The 19,679-nt window shown below is 40.2% G+C and overlaps 2 protein-coding genes across 3 annotated transcripts; one reads left to right on the top strand and one right to left on the bottom strand.

Annotated features, from left to right (window-relative positions):
- Positions 1-125: 125 nt before the first annotated feature.
- On the bottom strand, positions 126-7,297 carry FAIM (Fas apoptotic inhibitory molecule). The gene is made up of 5 exons (XM_082763182.1): positions 7,268-7,297; positions 4,794-4,929; positions 4,288-4,516; positions 2,901-2,950; positions 126-2,021 (listed from the first exon to the last, which is right to left on the bottom strand). The coding sequence occupies exons 2-5, from the start codon at positions 4,902-4,904 to the stop codon at positions 1,872-1,874; spliced, it is 540 nt and encodes a 179-aa protein (XP_082619308.1). The 5' UTR covers positions 4,905-4,929; positions 7,268-7,297; the 3' UTR covers positions 126-1,871.
- Positions 7,298-7,301: 4 nt separating this feature from the next.
- CEP70 (centrosomal protein 70) lies at positions 7,302-19,052 on the top strand. Of its 2 annotated transcripts, none has more exons than XM_082763180.1 (16): positions 7,302-7,541; positions 8,025-8,124; positions 8,279-8,402; positions 8,709-8,889; positions 9,208-9,377; positions 10,523-10,582; positions 11,262-11,361; positions 11,755-11,843; positions 12,459-12,533; positions 13,639-13,741; positions 14,395-14,565; positions 15,246-15,392; positions 15,922-16,090; positions 17,403-17,517; positions 18,386-18,465; positions 18,851-19,052. In XM_082763180.1, exons 1-16 carry the CDS (start codon positions 7,533-7,535, stop codon positions 18,910-18,912), a joined length of 1,755 nt encoding a protein of 584 aa, XP_082619306.1. In that variant the 5' UTR covers positions 7,302-7,532; the 3' UTR covers positions 18,913-19,052. The 2 variants fall into 2 exon arrangements, with proteins under 2 accessions (XP_082619306.1, XP_082619307.1); XM_082763181.1 differs by having other exon boundaries at positions 7,324-7,549.
- The last annotated feature ends 627 nt before the right edge of the window (positions 19,053-19,679 follow it).

The raw sequence follows: 19,679 nt of genomic DNA, 5'->3' as shown, positions 1-19,679 counted from the left end.
CTATCAGCTAATATATTTTTGTCCTTATGGTACAGATTTCTCAGTGGCGTTCAATCTCTTTGCAAGGCTACAATGAAAGCAGAGAACTGGTTCAAGTTACAGTTGGAATTGCTCTTTAATAATCTGCCTTTACTGATATCTTTTAGAGATTACAGCGTCAACATTGTAGCTAGCCACGTCCATACTGCTGCTGCAGTGACCTGAAGACAGTAAGTGGTAAAACCTAAGAACTATGAGACTCATTTCAATTTAGAAAAGGATTTTGTCCAGCTCTCAGGTACTCTAAAACCTTCTGCAGTAAAGCCTGAAATTGTTTTAAACCATCCTGATATCAGACAAATCCATTATCCAAAAGTAAAAGCTACTAGCAGGTTTGTACAATCCAAAGCATTTAGAACCACCATTTACATCCACAATTGAACATTTTAACAGGTTGTAACAGTGATGCAATACATAAATAAGAGCTCAGCTGTCAATGTCAGGTCTGCTTTTAGACTGAGGAGTTACCTGTGGTTAAAAACTGTAATTACCTGGGGAGAAGGGCTTGCACAAAACTATTAAAAAAAAAAAAAAAAACACAAAACAAAACAAAAAAAAAGAAACAACAGTGAAATTATCATACAAAAAGTGTTTCATCTGCCTGTGAAGCACTGTGCTAACTGAGCAGGCTGAACCCTAAAATACAAATGTAATCGGTGTTTAACAATTATTTTCAAATGCTTTGTTTAATGATTTCCCATCTGTACCTGGAATTCCCAAGGTAATATTTCCAATGCTAGGAACAGGTGAAAAGCCCCAAACAAAATAAGTTCTAAAAACCTAGTTCTGAACTCTTAAGGCTGCTGCAATTGGAGACATGTTCCTTATGTTTCCTTAGTCACACCTTACTGCCAGAAAAATAGAGCGCTCTAGATTTAAGATTAGACAGCGCACAATAGACTCTTATTTCAGCTTCCTTCAAGAGGTTTCAGTTTTAAAATGTTTCATGGGAGAAAACTTGCTATTGTGTTTTTGTGTTTTTTGTTTTTTGTGTTTTTTTTGTTGTTGTTGTTGGTGGTGGTGTGTTTTGTTTTGTTTTTCGAGAAGCTCAGCCCAGAGCTTCTGAACTACTGCAAAAATTTCTAACAAGCATCAGTTTTCAAAAAAAAACTAGTTTTTTTTTTTTTTCATAATGTATCATCTTTCCTCTTGCTCTAGATAAACAAGTTTTCATAGCACAATACAACTTGAATACAGTTACGCAAGAACTGGTACCAACCTTTAATAACCTTTTTATTGATTTATGTAACTATTTTTCTAACAGCATCTGAAAAACACTGGAAGTCAGTTTAATAGGAAAAAAAGTAATTACTGAGAGAACTTTAACAGCTCATTCTGATGCTCAGTATGTGCTTTCTCCCTCCAAATACACGTGTTTAAAGGATTGCATCTTATTGAATATTAAGCTTGCTTTTTATTATAGCAATTTATTATAGCAAGGTTTTTTTTCCTAGTATGTATATTTGCATAACTGTACCTGCCTTCTCTGCACTTAGTGTCACATGTTTTCTCTATATAGCTTTTTTAAAAAAATGGTAATGTAAGAGCTTGTATACAGTTGTGTTCCTCTGGTCCTCAAAAAGATTAATTTCAGGTACAGAACCTAGAAACTAAACCCAGCACCAACTAGGTGTGCCAAGTACTACGCACAGAACAGTTCAGTTGGAAGGGACCTACAACGATCAGCAAGTCCAACTGCCTGACCACTTCAGGGCTAATCAAAAAGTAAAGCATATTAGCGAGGCCATTATCCAAATGCCTCTTATTCAAATAATTACCACAGTAATTGGAAATTCCTGATCTTAGTCCTACAGCCAGCGGTTAAGCAGAGGCTACTCCAAAGCCTCTGGGATTTCTCTGTCATCCACAATAAGAGTATGAATAATTCCTTCCTTTCGTTTTCCACTACTGACAGCCTTAATGTAACAGCTGTGGTCACCAACAGTGAAGTGAGTTTCAGTCCCATCTTCTACAAATTCACCCTGGGAGAAAGGAGACAAGAATAAAAACAGACGTGGTATTTCGGTAAGAATAAAAGCTCAGTGCATCAGACTGTTACCAAGGTCACGACCACTTGTAGCTCCTGTAATTAGAGTAGCCGTGGGTGGTTGCTGAAGAACGCTGCAGAATCGCAGATGCAGCTTTGCAAGTTAAAGGTTTGTGAAAATGACAATCAAGATTTCACGTAAGCAGAAATGGCAACGTTTGAGTTTGTGAGTTCTGGTGAGAAAGCACATCCTTCGAGGATGGGGGAGTCTGCATAGAACCATCAGAAAGTAAAGGTACCAAATATGTGAAGCCTTTTAACAGCCCATCTGCTCTACACATTAATGCTGGTGTGGCAAGAAGATTTTATTTGTTCCAACAAAATTACCTAAGCCCAAAGTGTTAGGGACCATCTCTAGATCGACCAAAATCGGCACCCATAAAAGAATACAGGTGTTCAGCTCCCAGTCACCGCTAACATGAGCGGGTCTGGATGAGGTGGTTCTAGAGTCCGTGACAAACTTGAGTCCCTCCCACTCCCCTCTGAGTGTTCTCCCTAAAAACCTTGGACAACTGGCCCAGAAGATTTGTCTAAAAAGTGTAAAGCATTGTTTATCCTTATACGGCTAGACTTTTGGCATATTAACAGTTAAGTCAGGATATAAAATGTTCTTGGTTATAAAATACAGCAAAGGAAGTTCAGGACAGGCAATAGCACACTGTCTATCTCAACGTATGCTCATACTCCCTGCTGAAGTGCCGTGCTCCTCGCTGGGGCTTAGCTAGCCCGTTACAGATACGTGCTGTGGCTGATTTTGGTCAGCTTTGGTCATACAGCCATAGCCTAGGAAAAGCCTTTGGGAATGATCACGTACCACTGTTTCCATTTTTTTACCGTTGCACCACACGTCCATTGTGTCCTTTTCTGTGAAGGAAAGGAGAACAAAAAGTAAAAAGAACAAGACTCTCCCTCCTCCCCCCGCAGACAGGGAGATCTGAGAATTTTTAAAATTTACTGTACGTTACTTTTAATTCCCCAGAAAAGTTCCTAATTAACCGCAGTACCTGAGCTACAAGTTTGTTCTAACATCAGAAAGATGGGAGGCTCTGCCATCAATGGGCAAACTATTTTTGCTGTGAATACATATTTTTACCTTTACCTAGCCCTGGCGGTTAGCACTGCATTGCTCTCAATATTGTAAGCGATGTTCTGACATTCTTAAACAGAAAAATTTGAAAACAAAAATGAAGCCATTTGTGCTAATTATTTGAGTACTGCTTATTTGATGAAGCTAACTTTTTTTTTTCCAAATAGGCTTAATTCAAAAGCAGCATTATTGAACATCTATTTGTACTGTTTGTATTCTTAAAATCCCTTTGAAAACTGAAGTATCACTTTAAATATGATTCTTATTTTCATTTGAAACAGTACATTTTTACTTTTCCCAGCAGAACCTCCTAAATTACGTTGCTCTGGAACCTCCTAAATTACATTATTGACGCTGTTGTCCACAGACCGTCAACAGAGAGTTGAATATTGCTTGCCTTTTAAGTAAGTACAGGGAAATTAAAAAGTCTTTGAGGAGACCAGGTTATCTCTGTCATTAAAACTGCCTTTCTCCCCCTCAACATCGTCACCTTGGGGCAGTTCATTCTGTCCTTAGGCTTAGGAAGAAATCAGAGCCCAGTATGTCTTGTATCCAGGTTTAACCATACAGCAATACCCAAGAGGAAGTTCTCCTGATAGATGCCATGGACAAATTCCACAGTGGGTCCCTCCCACCCATCTTCTTATAATGTATTTTGGAAAGGGGGGTGGAGGAAAACAGATGTACTGCCCTGCTGCTGAGAAAGTGAAAAAGCATTATCTGGAAATTCTAGATTGAATTTGCATTTAAAAAGTGCTGCAGAAAATATCAAGCCAATTAATGTATCAAAAAATGAAGGGTAACACCTTCATACTCCTTCAGTTAAAGACTCCTTGAATTTGGCTTATGGTTTCTGAAAGGAAAGCATTGTTTACTGGTTACCTAGTTAACAACGGTGCTGCAGAACAGAAAACTAACAGCAGGCTCCCACAGACCTAACGAGACTGCTATTTTTGACTGTCATTGGCATCTAATTCTGAAGTTCCAGACCACCCAGGATTTTTCTCTCCAATAGTGTTAGCCACTGAACTATGCGTTCTCTTAATTTTCAGTTATTTAGTGCACACAAGTTTATTGGAAGGCAGCAACATGAAGTTATTCAGTATTTACTTACCTAGAACAATCCTATAGTCTGTACCACCCAAGCTCAGTACCCACGTATTTGTTGTTTTTGACCTGTTCTCCATATATTTCTTGAGGCTTTTTCCATTGATCTCCAAAGTATATTCATATGCAAAACCACTGACTGCATCAATGTTAATAGTAGCTTTGGTTTTGGCTACTCCGACAGTAAATGTTTCTTTACCCACTAATTTAAACATCCATTCTTTTCGTATTTCCTCCTGGGGAAAAGAAAATAAAGACCATGGGTATTCATGGACAAACCTGGAAACATGTTTTAGTATTAACACAAAAAGAACCAGAACTGAGGAAATAGCTCAGTACTCACACCCTAACACTAACTGAAATGATGTAGTTCATTAAATTAGGCAAAGTTAGCCAACTGAATATACCTCACTTGCATGTATTAGTCTTTTTTGTTTGTTCTGATGGCTTTTGAATGGAAGTGCACTTAGATGATCTGTATCTCAGCGAATTTTGAGCACAGAGCAAGCTCACCTTGCCATCAACATAGACAACACGTTTTCCTGAAGTGGTCCCGTGTTCGAATTCAATCTTATGGACACCATCGCTTAGAGCTACTTCCCAAACAGCCACCAGGTCTGTCATCTTCTCCAAGTGGCTGTACCGAGACCTACGGAAACACAACAAAGTAAATTAGTTGTCACTGAAAGAGTTCTGATGACTACAGTTCAAAGCTTCACTGCTTCAGGCAAGTCGCCTTTTACAGCTGTGAAATGAGACTTGAAAGACGAAGCTTACACAATTACTTACAATTTCATGTTTTACAAAAATATCACAAAAAACTGGTAAATAAACTCACTTTGACAAACGCCGTACAAAGACATATATCCGTCTAACCTCTAAAACATCCATTTCAGGTGACAGCATAGCTAAAAAGTTGTACTCAGAGCTCAGATGTTTCTTGACAATTATTTCTTGGCAGGCACTAAAATGCAGTATTTTATTTGGTCTCTGAGAAACTGTTTTAGCTTCTAAGCTTGAAAAATAGTTGGGATGACCAGTTTAGCTATTATAATTTACTCTGTTTTAACAAATTTGTCTGTAATCTCTCATATGTATTACCTATATCATTCATAGATACAACTCTGCACACACGAACACACACAGGGGAGAAGATTGGGAAAGATATCCTTCCATTTAAATGATTTTAAAGTTTAGATACAGTCATAAGCGACTGCCGGAACGGTGGATATCTTTCCAAAAGCTGTTCATACTCAGTTCTGGTATTTTACCTTACTTCATCTTCATAGACAGTAATCTCCTCGCGGGATGCCATAGTAACCAAAACGGCTTTTAATCCAACTAGCAGCAAGAAAAAAAGAAAAGCAGAATAGCAGCAGGAAAGTGCTGACAGCTAAATTTTCCTTGTTTCTCCAGGTAAGGTCATGGTTATTTTTTAAAGTGTCATGAACTGTCATGCACTACCAGAAATATAAGCGGTAATACACTTTTGGACTAAAAGGCAGATAAAAGTATTAATTTACAAAAGCAGTATGTGCAATTAACTCTGCCTTTGGTAGCACATCACAATTTTGTCACTTCTCTGATGGAAAAATGGTTTGCCTGACAAAAGCTTGGAAGGAAACAGCTTGACCAAAGCAGGAACTAAAGCCAGGCCTCCACACCTCAGTCACAAACGGTAACTAGAGGCTACTGCCACCTTGGGACATGAAATAGCAGAGGAGAACAACTTTCACCTGCTGTTTTTTCTAAATCATCGCCGAAGTTTTCGACAATCATTGGTAGCAATCCAACCTGGCAATTCTGTGGTAACAGCTACGTTCATCACAAATAAATCACTTGCTTCTCGCTTAAGGATTTTGTTTTGACAATGACTGTGGTTTTACAACACTGCTGGCTTATTTCTAATACATTGCTTTGACTAACCAAATCAGTTTGTGCTAGACCTATCCGTGTTAAGGAAAGGACTCAGCTATGCTGCTAATTACACAAGCCATAACGAAACTCCCATGGGTTGTCAGGGAATCGTACTTTCACACTTCACAAGCCGAAGAATACCATAAGGCACTTCTAAAGCAAGCTCTTTTGCTCTAACCCAATGGAGTTATTAGTTACCAACAGCTATAATTAAAGTGACAACTGATTTTTTTGATAACTGTACTTTCTAGGGAAAAAATGAATTAAGGTTGTAAGCTTTAGGGTCTCTTTTCAGCACAATGGTAAGCATGCACTTAAAATTAAACCTCCTTCAGTCTGACTGAAGCATCTATTTTAAAACGTGTGTAACACTGCTGTAGAACTGTTTGTGTTTTTGGCAGTAGTGACAAACGTTTCTGTTTGAAAACGAGAAAAAAAAAAATTGTTTCAGAGATCATTTATTGTCTCTGATGAGATGAAAGTGCCCTAAGCAAAGGCTGCATCATTCCATGGCATCTCCCGTTGCCCAGGTGAGCAGCCCCCCAAGGGATGCAGTCCTGTATAGGCAGGGGCTTGTTTATTATTTACAAATAAAGCAGAAATAGGGTCTCTGTGAGGAACCCACCCAAACTGCTGCTGTGAGGTGTGTGGGTACAGCAGGAGGTACTGAGCCCAGGGCACAGGGCTCCCCCACCAGCCACACACACACAGACACAAATCCTCTCCCAGCACCTCCCACACCATCCCGAGAACCTGCTTCGTCCTGTAACGTGCCGTGCAGAAGGACAAAAACAAGAATTTATCGCTAAAGATCATTCTTTTGCAGTTAAACCCCGACAGCCGCGTTTCCGCAGCTCCTCCGGCAGCCCGCGGCACCGCCTCCTGGCAGCCGAATAACGCAGCACGGCAGCAGCCCGGGCTCCGCAGCCGCCCTAACCCACCCCCGGCTGTTGCCCACCCCCTCCACGGCGGTGCTTGAGGGAGAGAAAAGCGGACCCGGATCCGGATCAGAACCAGAACCAGAACCAGAACCAGAGCCCGTGCTCGGCCCAGCCCGGCCCCGCTCCTACCTCAGCGGGGCTCCGCTCCCTGCTCCGCCCCGCGCCTCAAAATGGCGGCAGCCCGCCTCCCTGCCCTCCCCTCACGGCCACCGGGCGGGAGAGCGGGCGGGACGTTATCCCCGGCCCCATCCTCATCCCCATCCCCGGCCCCATCGCCTCAAGAGCCCGCCTTCCATCTCGCCGCCATCCCTCCCAGCTGCTCGATCCCTTCCTTCTCTTCCCCTTTTCTCCGCCGTCGCCCCGCTCCCCGCACTCGGAGCGGCCGCTCCTCGCCATGGCTGAGGTACCGGGGTGAGCGCGGGCTGGCCCGGCTGACGGGCGGTGAAAACCAAATAAAAAATAAAAATAAAACACGGAGCAAAACGGGTGCACGGCTGCCGAGAAGCTGTGCCCGGCCGGGAGGTAGGGGGTGAGGCAGGGCTGGCCCTGAGGCGCTGCCGCCAGGGGAGAGCCCGAGCCTGGGGCCTGATCTTGTATTTTTCTCTTATAACAGTGATCAAAATAACCTGGATGGTCTGTGTGTTAAGTTTAGCGTTTTAATTTCCCCAATATTTTTTATGGATCTTGCAAATCCACCTAGAGCGACTGTGGCTTTTGTGGCTTGGTGTGACTGTGTGTCCGTTACTTCTAGTGCTTTTGTCGTTGTGCTGGTTTGGGTTTTTATTTGGGGGCATTGGGTGTCTTCCACTGTATGCACGACGAGAGGAATAGGAGGCCACCAACTTGTCTTCAGGATTCACGTTTCTGCCTCTTCTCCCAACTGTAGCAGGAGAAAGCCGAATGGGAAAACTTAAACAAGCTATTAATGCGGCATGGGTTGAGACCAGTGAGTCTTGCTGCCCCCCAAAACAGCAGAAATGTATCAGGTAAGGAAAAGCCAATTTTACAAGTTCTTGCATACCAAGCCAGAATTCATAAGGTATTTCTAAAGCCATCACTTCCATTTGGTAGCGGTGATACAGTCTTCTTCAGTTATTAAAAGCCTTTTGCTAAGACTTTGCTTATTCTGTATTTTTCCAGATATGATCGTCATAGATACTCAGTCTTCTCTGGGAATAAGGCTTGCATTAACAACACTGGTGGAAGACACTGACCGCCACCAGAGAATGATGCAAGGCCTCATGGAGGCTAATCGTAATCTGAGGTGAGATGTGGCAGAAGGAATTTACTCACTAATACAGAGCAAAAGCTCTGCCAGGTGGAGCTTGTCACACCCGAGGCCTGAGACCTTTTCCCCGAGATTTTTGTCCAGCATACAGCAATGCTGGCCTAGATCTGCTTGAGCTTTTGTCTTAATTAATCTGCTGCTTTGTCTCACAGCAGCATATTTACTGTATCTGCTGCCGTAGGCTATTACTGGGTGTTATCAGATAATGTTTGTCGGGCCTGCGCATCCTTCACTGTATTTAGTGAAATGAGTTTAATTTAAATCAAGGATTTATCTTTTTAGAGATGAGATACGACAGGAACGAGGTCGGGCATCTCGACAAGAGCAACGGGCTAATGAGTTGGAAAACGTGGTGAAAAACATTAAATCAAAAATTTGTCAGCTGGAAGATGAGACGATAGCTAAAGTTTGCCAGCAACAGAATCAAGTCAAAGAACTTCAAAAAGATCAGCAGGTCTCACAGGTAATTCACACAGTGCTGTCTGAGGACTCAAACTTTTGACTTCTTTTGAAAGCACTAGAAATATTTACATAGGTCAAGATAAACACGAGTCTTGTGTCAGAGTTAGTACATTATTCATTGGTAAGATTTTACATTTTTTGAAGCATTTTCTTATAATAAATTGGAAAAAATATGAACCCTTCTTCCAATGCCTCTTCAGTATGTCTAAAAAGCAAGTGCTAAGCTTCCTTAGGACCAAGTGCTACTTGGGTTAGTAGAGCACTGTCTCCGGTGTGCAAATTATTCTAATTTCAGAATGCTCCTATAATCTCTTCACAGTCAAAATATCAACAGCAACAGGAAAAGCTGCAAGAACAGGAAGAAATTATTGCCCGTTTGCAGAAGGAGCTGTGCAAAGCTGGGATGGAGGAGCAGCAGCGTGTTGCCACTCAAACCAAAATGTTTTGCCGGTTTTGCAAAAGAGCTCCCAAGTCACTTCTGGATCAGCAGTAAGAAATTTTCTTGTATTGGCAAATGATCTGTAGCATTAAACAAAGAAACAGATTTTAGAATAATTGTTCTTGATACTTAATACAAAGAAAGTTGGATACCTTAGGAGTGCAAGCTGAAATATGAAGCCTTGTAAAGGTACATTAATGCAATAATTTGTTGTAGCATGATAAATGTGAGCTGGATAAATCCATGGCAAAAAGTAAAACTTCTCAGCCACTGCATACGCTAGGTGTCAGCAAAGAGAGAAGAATGATTCACTGTGGACATTCAGCATCTGCTAGGGTGATTTCATTCTGGGATTTAACGTTTTAAAATGTAAATTTAAGAAACAGTCTGGGAAAGCAGTCTTTGCACCTGCTAACTGCAGGCATGCTGTAAGTTTTCCCAGGTACTTTTGTGCAAGTTATAAAAATATTCTAAGCATATGTTTCGTGGAATAGAACTTCTACATGTCTACTATAATCAGAGATTAGGCAGTTTTTAGGCCTAGTGTACCTGTCACTTAGTTGTGCTGGTGTGGCTGGGTCATCCAAGTCTGACTAGTAATGTTAACCTAGGAAGAATTTCAAAGGGTTTGTCTGTGCTTCTGACATTTTCTTGCTGTGCCCTCACTAAATGAGAAAAAGGATCACTGAATTTGGTTCCCTGGGTCTTCTCACTTGTATCTAAACAGAAAATCACAGAGTGGCTCAAGAGGAAAGGCAGTTTCTCAGCTGTCCAGTTTTCTGTGGCTTTATTTTCTTGCAACCACTTCTTGAAAAGCACTTGCAGTTTTTTGGAGATCCCTGTTCTCAGGCTATGTGGGACCCTTCGTTCTGATCACTATAGCCCTAGAACTGAGTGTGCCATGCTGGGAAAGTGTGCTGGGAAAACAGGCAGAAGACAAGGAAGCTGTCAGAAGGATTTAGCTTTTGTCTTGTCTTGAGTAATTTTAACACTTTGAGTCTAATATAGGGTTAATGTCTCTACATTTCTTTTTTGGATATGAGAGAGAACCTACTGGTTGATGCAGTCACGTCTGAAACAGTGCAGTTGTGCAAGATGTCCTCTTCCAATGGGCTGGTTATAGTATCTTTAGGACACGATTATTTTTAAAAGATCTGAAAATTATGATAGCATTTTTTCCCTTTTTTTTTTTCAGGTTTCTTTGTCTGATTGATTACTATGAATCACAAATTAATCAAATGAAAAAGGAGCTAAGGTAGGTCTCACGTAATGCCTCGTGGTCCAACTGCTTAAAGTTTTTTCTTTCTGCTTACTGCTCGGAAAACTTGTAAAAGTTCTGTGTTCCAGATGTCATCACTAGCATGTAAGAAACAGCAAGGGACTCTAATGGTCTTGGAAGTTTGGATTCATCCCGGGAATAACTGTCAGTTAGTCTAAGCAGCTGCTAGGTCAGGAGGCCAGTGCAGCTAGGAGTGCGGGTGTATTTAGCCACTTGAGCTACAAGCCTTTGGTTGCTTTTCCTCTTCCCTTCTTGCAGTGGTTTACAGGAAGAACTACTGCATTAGCTGTGCTCACTCAACTGGGGAAAAAAAAAAAGTTCCAGCTTCTTAGCTCCATCGTGGTGCCTACGTGATACAGAGCAACCAGCAGATACCTGAGAGACGTTGCTGTAATTTGAGATTATTATCTTGAAAGCTGAAATGGGATTTGCTTGTACTGGAATTTCTCTGGAGGAATAAGTGTACTCAATTAGTAGATGAAACAGCTTCACAGAGTGAGAGAGGAGGAGAGCAGTGGCTCTTAGGGCAAAATTTCTATTCTGATTATTTTTCAATTTATGGAAACATTATCATACATAACTGCTAACTAAACCAACTTAGAGCTTTGAGGTAATTGAATTGCAATAAACTGTGAGAGTTTATTCTTCCTAATAGGCAATATAAAAAAGATGAAGATCATGCACAGAGAGAAGTAAAAAGCAAGGAAGAGTTTTTAAATCTGGATGCTACTCCTAATTATAGAGCACTGCTGACGGTAAGGAACTGCTAAGAATAAGTCCATGCAGATCTCTAAATGGTAACCCCTGAAGATCCACACAGAAATACATGTGTCTTTGATTTCTATCTGCTTGTTCTTGTCTTCATAGTTTGTAAACTCTCTGGGCAGGGTTTGCTGTCTATTTATGCAAAGATTCAGTGCTATATTGTGAGTCTTTGCAGTGCTCAGCAAAGACCTCTTTAATCACAGGTTCTCCACCTGTGGTCTCCTGCAGCAAGCTCTTGATCTTAGTTGACTATTTCCTCATCCGTGCTGCCTTGCTATGTAAGGCAAATGGGAACCTCTCTTAACACATACATGCTGTAAAGTGCTCGAGCTTGTTATTATGGAACGAGTGAAATAAAAGAAATAATGCAGTCTGTGTTGCAGTCTTTCCAGAATCAGCTTGTTGAAGCAAAAGCCAGGAATGAACAGCTTGTGCTTGAAAATGCAAATCTCAAGAAAGATTTGGAAACAAGGTGAGAAAGGATAAATATCGTCCTTTGTAAAGGCACTTCAGTAGACTTTGCTTTACAAAGACAGAAATTGAACGCACCAGCAATTGTAAAAGCGTAGTGTGAAATCTGCCTTTAAAAGCAATTTGTAAAAGAATTCATATTCTAGTAGGCCAGCAACAATCAACCTGCCCTCCTTACGCTAATAATAGTATCAGTTATTATTGTGCAGTGCATTGTGTTGGACAATTGCATCAATATTTGCACTTTATTTAGCAGAAGCAGTAAAAATGTGTACGAGTACAGCCCGGGTTGGTGAGCTGGCTGACCCAGAACACTCACAAAAACGTAGTCTTTCCACTAATAGCATTACTGCTAAGCCTGATTTCCACTTTAAAACCTGCTGGTCAACATAGAGATGCAGACTCCTTTAGTAAGAAAGCCTGAGCCAGCAAAAGTGGTTTTTGGTGGTGCAATCTATCTGCATTACAGTTACTGCCACGTGGAAATGTTGTAGAATTTCCTTTCCAGAATGACATGGCACTGGCAGAACTTTCTTACTTTTTTGCTTGGATGAGTTTTATAGATGCCTTCAAGTGCAAGACACATAAATAATATGGACCTTTTTCTTTCCAACAGGCCTACTGCACAGGAATTAAAACTTTACAAGCACCGAGTGAAGAAACTAGAGAAAATTTTAAAGAAAACTATCCAGTAAGTGTTTTTCTTCAGTAACTTCCATGAATCCTCTGAATTTCTAAAGGCAAAGATACTCTGCAATCTGTAATGTAGAAAATACTTTGTAAAGCATGTACCTTATCACCATTCCCTAGAGCCAGGTTTATGGGCAACAAACACTTGTGCATCTCTGAAGACACCCTGTGGATTCAGGAAGTGATGGCATGGTGCCCAGGTTGGGGCACAGCAGTGTGTCCTTGTAATTTCATTTTGTCTTTTGGGATTTGAGTGTTCCCACAGGCAGTATGGGCAGGACCCAACAGTGGTGTTTGCTGCCTCTGTGAGCTCCAAAGCAAGTTACTGGTTGTGCTGTGGGTTGTGAATGAGGGAGTATTATGAGAGTTGGCAAACCGTTGCAGCTACATGAGGTTATGTCCATATTGCCCTTAGAATTTTTTCTCTTTTTCTTGAATGTTTCAAGAAAGTACATTAAAGGTATTAGACATCTAGTGTTGACAAAGTGTCTTGATCTGGAATTTCACTTAAGCATTCATGCACATGCATACTGAATGTTACATATTTTGTAGCACAATACGTAATCTGAAGAAGATCCTACTTTAAAAATGTTTGGTTCTTCATTTTACATTGTGTATGTCTAAATGATCATTTCTCTCATGCGTTGGGTGTAATTTAGACGGTAGTTTTAGACTGAAAGTCACCTTAGAATTGACAAGAAGGGTAGTGAGTTACATATAGTAAGGCAGGAAAGATGTTCATGCAGAAGTAGATAAAGACTGTGCATAGAATTTCACTATTTTGAGTAAATTTCTGGGTTTCACCTCTAAAGCCACTGTAGAACTTCAAGTAATAACTGCACATCTAGTATTGTCCCCTCTCCATTAGCATGCAATCTGGAATAACATCAGCCTGGAGACTTTAGATAAATTTCTGATACTTACATTAGCTATTACGTTCTTAAGCTAGCTCAGTTTGAATGAATGGTATTGGCAGGCATTTATAAAATGGAGACTTCACTTTGTAGGTGTAAGTTTGTGCTACATTCCTGGTTCTTTGATCCATTTGAATGTTGTATCTCTGCTAAGGCTATTTGTGTAACCTACTGTATGCATTTGGCATGCAGGTCTTCAGGGAGTGGTATCGGAGAAGGAACAGAAGAAAAGAAAGAGCCTGAGAGTACTGCAGGAGCAGACCAGCTGCAGGCAGTGAGCCAGCAGTACTTACAGGTATGCAAATTTCGTCGTACTGTGTGTATCTAGCACTTTCATAATGAAATATAATGCATTTGTTTTGTTTAGCAATGTAAACTGAAGCTTGCTATTTTGAATCGAAGAGTTTACGTAAAGCCCTGTCCATAACATGTGGAATGTTCTGTATATGGCGGTTAATGTGGGCTTAGTGTAAACTACCTGAAAATACACCAAAAAAGCAGAGGCTAGCTTGGTAAACACCAAATCAATGATTTAGTCCCAAGTCCTTTTAGGAGAGGGTATCTGATCAAGGTCCTGTGTAAATCACATCCTGATGTTACAGTTCTAAAAATGCCTGAGGAGGTGGTAGCCTTTATTTCTCCTTGAGTAAAGAAAGAGCAAATATAGTAAAACTTAGCAAAATGTAAAGTGGAAGTAACAATGTTGCAAGGAGATGAACATCAAGTATCTCTCGGTGGGAAATCTTATTTGCATTACTTTCACATATCTTTTAGCTACCATATTTTAAAACCTTTGACTCTGTTATGTATTGAATGCATCTATAAAATTCATCGATAGTCACTTTTTGGAGATGTTTATGATTTAATGTTTAGATGATCACGATTCTAATGATGAGATTTTATTATAAAATGTTGTATTTGAGCAATAACTTTTTTTTTTTATTGAAGGTGTTGTCCAATATTGATTCTATTATACGAAGTCCAAGAGCTCCTCCATTAATATATAGGCGCAGTAAAGGGCCAGTGCAAAATTATGTCAAAGAGAACGGACAGGAATGTGGATTTGAGCACCTTCCACTCACTATAGAAATGTGGGCAGATCAACTAATGGCCCTAAAGGTAAGGAACCATCACGCTTGGCTTTATATTCTTCCTTTCATCTGCTGACAACCCCTCAGTGCTTCCCTGTACATAGCTCTTTTTTTTTTTTTTTTTTTTTTTTTTTTTTGGTGTGTGTGTGTGTGTAACCTTTGTTGTTGTCTGACTTGGTATTAAACGGACAGCAGAAAGTTTTAAAAATGTTCATACCACTGTAAAGCATACTAAAGTGAAAAACATGCAGGCCAGATGAATTCTTCTGTGTATATTATGTAAATGTTTTCATTCACTGGTTGAGTTCCTAGGACCACGTGTAGGCTTTGGAGTTTTTGTATTCGGCACATAAATGCTGACACATTCTCCTTCCCTTTTGCCTTACCAGAACAGTAACTTTTTGATTTAAATACAATTGAAGTAATCTTGTTTAAAACCAAGCTTTCTGTGACCAGCACTTCTTATTTCACTGAGGCAGTAATATATGAAGTATTTTTCACTTTCAGAATATCAGTGTTTGTTTGAATTCAGAGAATGTAAACAAGAAAATGCTTAAATTCCATGAAAACTAAGACCTTGCTGTTTCTAAAACTGAAATACTTCTGCGTATGAGAAACAGAGGATCAGTCTATCTCTGTAGTAAAAGCAACTCTAGGCAGTTACTATAATAAGCTGTCCTCCCTCCCTATCTCCCTCCCTCTTAAAAGGATTTACACAGGTCATTGAGAAAACTGACTCTGGAACTGGTGCCCTGGCACACCACAGATCCACAGGAAAACAGAGAATCCATACGAGTTCAAGACCTTCAGTTCATTGTAGATACAGTTTTGGAAGAAATAGAAAACAAGGAAAAGGTAATTCTTACCAGAGTCCTATAAACAAAAGTTACCTACTAAAATGCATTCTCCGCATGTTGATCAGACCTGTGTATCTGAAAGCCCTGTGGAGTTTAAGAAATAGGTGTGTGAAGATGTTCAATAGTCAGAGACTATTTTAACATAATGGATAAATTCACCCTGGGGAAGACTGCTTTAATCAAAGTCATTTGGCCAATGATGAATTTGCATTGCCCTGTAGTCTTGGGTATTATCCTGTTATGTCTGTTTCTCTCTGTCAGCATTGAGAATATATAAACAGACATAATAAGCAACAGAAAACTTTCAAAAGAGTATTTTTAAAGAATATTTTTGGTTTGCTGGATATCTGTCTGAAAACCCTCTTCAAAATAACTCTTCAGCTTTAAGAATGTTTGAAATGCCTTGGTTTAATAAGGGAAGTTAACACCTGGTTTTCTTCACAGACTACTTTTAAGAATGTTTCGTGGTTTAGAAGAACCCTTGCTAAGCAACAGCACTGCCAATTTACTCTTTCTGCTTACTACAGAACAGCCAGACGCCATCCGTACCGGCACTGTATGCAATAATCTCGCACTTCCAGAAGCTGTTTGATGTGAATTCTCTGAACGGCATTTATCCACGAATGAATGAGGTTTACACAAAACTGGGGGAACTGACCAACGCTATGAGAAATCTCCACGAGCTCCTGGAACTAGGTAAGGGCTTACTGCCTGGCTTTCCTTCAGACTATTTCCAAAGGAAAAAGATGATACGTGAAAGGCCAGCTCTGTACAGAGGATATGTCGAGCTGCTGAGTAATGAGAAAACTAGCTTTATCCTTCACTGAAATATAAAAATGGGCTGTCAGTTATTGGGAGTTGGAAAAAACTTGTAAGCCTTTAGGAGCTACTGAGAAATGCCAGAGAGGAAGGAGAAAGGAACAACATGAGATGTCTTTTTTTTTTTTTTTTTTTTTTTTCTGTAGTTTTGTTTCATATGCACTCACTTAGTAATTCTCCTTCATCATCTTTCACTCTCTACTTGAAAAATAAGTTAAGAATGGTGTGTTGCTTCTTTCAATAATTTTGGAACAGCTGTTATCTATATAACCTTTGCTATATATTTCTCCTCAGTAACTCATTCAAGGGTAAGTATGTCCAGTCCTCAGGAACTTACCTCTAATGCTCCTAAAGTTTTTGTTTGTTTGTTTGTTTTTTTAAAAAAACTTGTGTTGTTGAATGTCGAGACCTAAGTGCCAGTACTCAGAAGCCTGCAGTAGTTACCTCCAGGTGCCCATTCTTTTCTGGTTTTGTACTTCTGAAGAGCAGCAGCTGTTAATTTTCCCTGAGCTCATGGGTTTAAAGGCTTGGCTGTGCTGCAGGGTGTACAACCAGAGGGCAAGGCTCCTGGACTAAGGTCTTCAGAGCTTCAGTCAAAGAGAGCAGCGAGCTTCCTGCCTGCCACCAGCACAGAACTGAGGAGGCTTCTCATCTCCCTAAAAGTCACAAAGCAATGGAGCTCAGCAGAAATCTCCTCCACAAATAGTTCTGAAACTGAGTGAGAGAAGGAAAAAGAGCCCCTTACCTTTCATCACAGTAGTCAAGGCAGGTTAAAAACAATACCCAAGCAAGTTCTGGCTATTCACAAAGTGTGGATGAGCAGGTTCCTTGTTGGCCTAGCCCCCTACAGTGCACTTCTGTCATGTTACAGGAACCTAATGAATAACCTCTTTATATTTTTCAGTTGGCTGCTTTCCACTGACAGTGTAGGGAAGACTTTAGGACTATCTCAGTTGTGAGAACGTACGGCTCTGACAAGTGTTTAGCTACTAAAGGATTAATGAGAGATTCCCTCATCCCAGTAACATTAGTTTATTTCTGAATGTAGGCACTTTGCTTTCTGTGAATGATGAAACTCATAGGCCAAGAGGTGTGAAAGCTGAGTAAAATCTGGGTACTTTTAAGAGTTGAATTGTGGCTTATTTTCCTGTTTTTACTGTTACCAGAAACATGAATGTTTGTTTTCCAGATAGTTCAGTTCCACCCACTGTGGTAGTGGATACTGTTGGGAAACTGTGTGACATCATTAACGAGAATGTGAATGAGCAGGTACAGCAGCTTCTGGGGACCCAAGACATTCACAGGTATTTAGGGCTGTTCCATCTACAACAATTCTTCAAACCTCAAACTTGCTAATTGAGAGACCTGTCTAAGTCTGATACTGCAAGTGACTTTAATCACTTGCTTCAAAATCAGTGAGCCGTGACAGTTCAGGACTCACTACTATCCTACATGGAACTGTGTTTCAGGAGGAGACACAGCAACTACTGCGTGTTGGTGGGGAGCTGAAAGTGTTTCAAGGCTTCAGGTCTAATACTGACATGTATTAGTTGCTGAGAGAATGTATGCCTCAAACTTCCTACACGTGTATTTTGGGAACTGGACAAATCTTACTCTCATCGTCAACAGCTGAGAACATACACGTGGTAGCAAATTGTGAGAGCTTGCACTGAGAACGTGCCATACAAATGTTCAAAAAGATTAATTGCAGCAATAAATTTGACACAGTTAACAAGGTGACAGTACTAACTCCCTCAACTTCTCTATGCTTCTCACAATTCTGACTAGAGATGAGCTGCTTGTAAAATATTCCTTGCCTCCACCTCTGAAGCAGTTATATCAGCCACCCCCAAGCAGTATATTTAGCATACAGGGGCTACTGTTCCCATCCAAAAATTACATGGTGCTATGTAAGGAGGAAAGGAAGGATGTATATAGGGCAGAAATAGTGAAATTAGAGACTTTAGTGAAATTAGAAACTCTTTTGACAATTAACAGTTGCTGCCTGCGGTTTTCAGAACTTGAGAATGCATTTTTGGTGTAGATGCATTTACATCCTACGAAGCAGCAGTGTTTTCAGAAAGCAATGACACAGTGTGGCAAGACAGCCAACAGAGTGAGCTTAAAATGGTCTTACATCTTTGATCTGATATTCTTATTTACTAATTTCAGTATAATCAATAAGCTAGAAGAACATGAGTGCTTCTTTCCACCCTTTCAAGCTCTCATTCAAGATTTGCTCCGTCTTCTAGGTGAGTAATATTTGTAGCAGCTGTAATTATCCTCATGCCAAAGCTTCCTCTTAAGACTTTAAATAGCTAACACCTATTTTGTTTACTCCTGGTGTGCAGCAAAACACAAAGTATGACAAAAGGTGCTAACTTTTGCCTCACTCTCACTCTTTCCTGAGAAAGTGGCCAACATAAGTTTGTTTTCATTAAAAATGGGGTTGATTTACATTCAGTTGCATTACTCACAAACTATTTTTTTTTCCTAAAATCATTAAAAGGTTTGAGGAGCTTATTCTCTGTATTTTTTGCTCACTAGCTGCATATCTAACATTAAGCTAGAATTTTGGCTGAAGTTGAGGGTGTTCTATGTACGTGTCTTACCATTTTGCTTTTCATTCTGTTCCAGAGATCAGTAACCTGGATGATATTTTACCTACTGTACAAAACTTGAAATTGGCAGCTAGTTAAGAGTTAGTCTGGTCTATTTTAGGAAGACTTATGTAACCCGTGAAGCAGCCTGTTGACGAATACCATTACGGCTACCTCTAATCTCTGTTATCCTAATGAAGTTTCACACTTTTTCACATAAATAAAAACTTGGCTTTGCCGCTGCATTCCTTCATTTCTCTGAATTCTTGTTTCATGGTCAATTTAAGAGAAATTTAAATAATGACAAACAACTGGTCTGTGCAGTCCCAGAGAGAGAACCAACAGACACTATTGATCTAGGAAACTGAACACAGCACAAAACCAGAAAACAAACACAATCACTAACTACACCAGCTGCAATCAAAAGGGTAAGCATGAGGTGCAGGTGCTCTAACTGCCTTAGCAGTGACACTTCCATCATTACCTTGGTTGGTTGGAGAGCTCATTTTAAAAATACTGCTTACCTCTTCAGATAAGTTTGGGATTTGAGTTAGTGACTATCCTCTTTTGAAGTACTTCCATAAGTTCAGGTTTCCTGCTTTGTGTTGCAAACCGCTGTTCAGTGAGTGTTGTTTCTGGTTATGGATTAAGACAGGCTGAATTCATGTAATCTACGCTGAAAATATTTTAAACCTACTTCAGGTGGTGACTTATGTTTTTTTTTGCCTAGCATGCAGTTGAAGTTACCATGTTCATATTCTATAGAAGGGCATAGTTCAATTTCCTTAAGCAAGACATTTCAAAGTTTATTGTAAACAAACAAATACACCAAGCTTCCAAAAATATTTTGGTATATTTTGCTCCAA

This window comes from Aythya marila (assembly GCF_965140915.1).
Source record: "Aythya marila genome assembly, chromosome: 6".
NCBI lineage: Eukaryota > Metazoa > Chordata > Aves > Anseriformes > Anatidae > Aythya > Aythya marila.
This window is presented reverse-complemented; position numbering and strand designations above follow the sequence as displayed.